Source organism: Aaosphaeria arxii (genome assembly GCF_010015735.1).
Source record: "Aaosphaeria arxii CBS 175.79 unplaced genomic scaffold BU24scaffold_28, whole genome shotgun sequence".
Taxonomy (NCBI): domain Eukaryota; kingdom Fungi; phylum Ascomycota; class Dothideomycetes; order Pleosporales; genus Aaosphaeria; species Aaosphaeria arxii.
The window spans coordinates 4,544-7,799 of NW_022983501.1; the positions used below are offsets into that span (position 1 = coordinate 4,544).

General features: G+C 54.0%; 1 protein-coding gene across 1 annotated transcript; it reads right to left on the reverse strand.

The window, feature by feature from the left end:
* Positions 1–1,353: 1,353 nt before the first annotated feature.
* On the reverse strand, positions 1,354–1,614 carry BU24DRAFT_320605 (uncharacterized protein; the record flags this gene model as incomplete). The annotated part of the gene is made up of 1 exon (XM_033522922.1): positions 1,354–1,614. A coding segment is annotated over one exon (261 nt), but the record flags the coding sequence as incomplete, so codon positions are not given.
* Between the last annotated feature and the right edge of the window lie 1,642 nt (positions 1,615–3,256).

Genomic DNA, 3,256 nt, shown 5'->3' on the forward strand with positions numbered 1-3,256 from the left:
CGGATACCCTGAAATTGCTCTAAAGCCAAGTAAGCACATAGCACCCACATCCTACAGCAAGCGCAGGAGCTATATTTGCCAACCCAACCCATGTTGACTGTCGATAGATACAGGCCGCAGTGAAGCGCATCCGCGAGATCTACCCTGACGATCCTTGCATGGCACAGTCCCTGTGTCTGGTTCAAGTCCTCACAAGTCGGCAAATCCCTATCCCTATGATGCAGAACATGATACTAACGCGACACAGCTTTGTACCCAGCCTGCGAAGAGCGAGCTCCAAGCAACCGCGGGCCTCCGCACGACAAGCTGCCGTTGCCAGTCGATTTGGCTCTACGACCGTCGTCTACTCAGTCTGACAACTAGGCTGGTAGACAGATGCTGGTAGGGTCGCCTTTGGGTGGATGGCGGGGATTGCAGTCGGAAGTGCGATCTGTAGCGGTACCCAACCCACTCCAGGATGCGAGGATGCGAGGATACACTGTACCGCCCATACCTTTAACAAGACCTCCCAGATACCGCGTTCACACAGATCACCTCCCACACTTAATATAGGTAATTAAAATCCAAACCGTATAGTTCTAGACATAGGTAATTAAAAGCAAAACAGTACAGTTCGTGGCATGAGTGATTAAATTCAAAGTACAGTTCGTGACATGGGTGATTAAAATCAAAGTTTAATTCATAAGCCGCGTATAGGCAGGCCGTACAGGCATCAACGCCTTTTCCATCCCTTTTCACCTCCCCAGCCAGTGTCAGGTAGCTTACATAACTCAAGCAAGAGCTTGTCTGTCCTATGGTTGGCCGCTTGGCCTTGTCTCTCTCACGCGTCCTCCATACACACCGCAACACTACGCAAACTATCAACCGCAACAATTTACAATCTCTACGCCTTCGCCATGCCGTCTCCACCAATGTTAAGTGAGGAAGCCATCCAGCATGTAGGTTAATAATTCAGGTCAATATACCATCATGCTAAGCATAGTCTAGCTCCACCGCGCGTTTTCCACTGCGCAACTTTACATAGATAAGACTGCTGCCGCAGCCACGCTACTCGTAGCGGCACTCAACCATACGATCCCCAGATCGTTGTAGGCGTCCGTAGTACTGACGACCTGCCTAGTTGCATATAGAGATAATTTATACAACATCATTACTTATAACGCCACGCTCGCGGACGCGTCGCCAACCTCAGACCCGCGCCGGACAACGCTTCAGCCGGAGGAAATCGAGGTACGCAGTGCCACGCAGTGCAGAATCGAAACACGGAAGCAGCTCACGAGAGGGTTACAAACTCTTTATACACGACAGATCGGTGGGCAGAACGTGTCCGTTCTTTGTGCACTGCGAGTAGTGCAAAGTCCCGTGAAGCTGGATTGTATTGGGCCACGGCCCGCTGGTCGTCAACGGAGTTTGGGTGAAGAGATAGGGCAGCCTCAGCTCCAGTCCGTCAATGTTCTGTGTATAGAGACGGACTAGACGGCGGTCCCTAGCAAGAGCATTAACCCAGTAGTGAAAGGGTGTCGGATTCGAAGCCGACGCCTGCACGCACGCCTCGCGTAGGAACTCGTGGAAGGCTTCCAGCCTCGCGTTGTTGTGATAGACTGCCTCGGAAAGATTGAGTTTCCCGCCGAATCGTTGTGCTAGTCCAGAGGGGTCCTTGAAATCGGCAACTTCACCACAGCGTGAGCACAAGCAGATACACGCAGGGAGAGATGTCGCACTTCCAGCGGACGTCGAGATGCCTGCTCCTGCTACCACGATGAACCAAGTACAGGCCGTGAGGCTTTCTTTCAAGAGCGTGAACTCCTCGGTAGCTTCCTTGTCGTACACGGAGAGCAACCGTTGCTCTATGTTTGCAGTTCGTTCATCAAAAGCGCGCAGAGAGAGATAGTCGGGCGGCGAGAGCACGAGAGGAAAGTGAAGGCATGCTACCAAGACATGTATAACCATGCACGGCAGCTCGCTTAGCTGCACGCAGGGGACCTAGCGGCTACTCTGAATAAGGCAGTCCTAAACCGAATGCCAAAAGCACTATCCTAGTTGCCATCAGGCAGTACAGTATATCCAAGGGCCACACGCCAACGAAATGCCACCAGAAGACCCCAATCGTGCCTTGGCCTTCCCTATGAAGACTCCTCTGTTTACTGTCGTGGACTGGGTTAGAGGGGGATAGACGGGCATGGGAGGGTTCCTCAATTGGGTTGGAAGACTGACTGGCTGCATGGCGGCTAGTCACCATGATCCTATCGCGGTGGAAATCTGCAAGTGCTGCCAGAATGATCGCCGGCACTGGCCTACCCTGGCTAGAGGTCTCTGGGAGGTCGTCCTGGCCCTCGATCGGTGCTGAGGGTCGGTTAGCGAGCGCGTAACTCAGAACGCCAAAGGGACGAACGTATTGCAGTTGGTCTCTGCGCGTTGTAGGAATGGTGCACAAGGCGCATAAGCTGGAGTTCGATGCATCGCTGGCAGACAGTCAGACGACGAGCAGCAGGGTGCAGGCGATTTGGAGGTAGTCCAGGCTCCCAGCGCCGAGGGCGCGAATGGCCCGTTTAACCTAACCGACAATCAGACGAATGGACTGCAAACAGTGAGTGAGGACATACGAATTCCTTTGCGATGTAGTAGTTGGCGCGATCCATGTTAAAAGCCTCGGACGAGGCTCAATGGCGAGGAGGTATCGACACCGTTGGAGGCAGTGTAGTGTTGAGTGGGCGGATTGGTAGCACGCGCAAACCAGGCACGTTGATTGATGGTGCTCGTGATCACTACAACAACAACAACAACAACACTGCACTGCACTCCCTCACACCCTTGAACAACGTCTTCCTCCCATACGCGGTTCCTTCAACCGCCACGCGCAGCTCTGCTCTCTACACAACAACACTGCACGGTTTCCCCTTGCCCTTCTACCAACTAGCCATTCTCTCATACCCAGTTCCTTTGGCTGCCTCAAACCACTGCCATTTGTGGACAACAAGAGCGCTGCACTGGACCCTCTCACCCTCCCGCCGACTTCCCACGCACCCCTACTCAATTTCTTTGACCATCACGCAAGACCGTCCCCTCTGCTCTCATTAATCCCACCTGCCACGCCCTGCTCGTGCCGTCGCGTGTGCGCTCGACCCTCATCCCCGTCACTCCACCGCAAAGTAAGAATGGCGACAGCGACAATGTCCACCTTTGCCCGGCAAGGAGGCTTAGCCACGCTTCTCAGCGGCCTCGACGACCAGGACGCCATCCAGAGGTTGATCGGGCG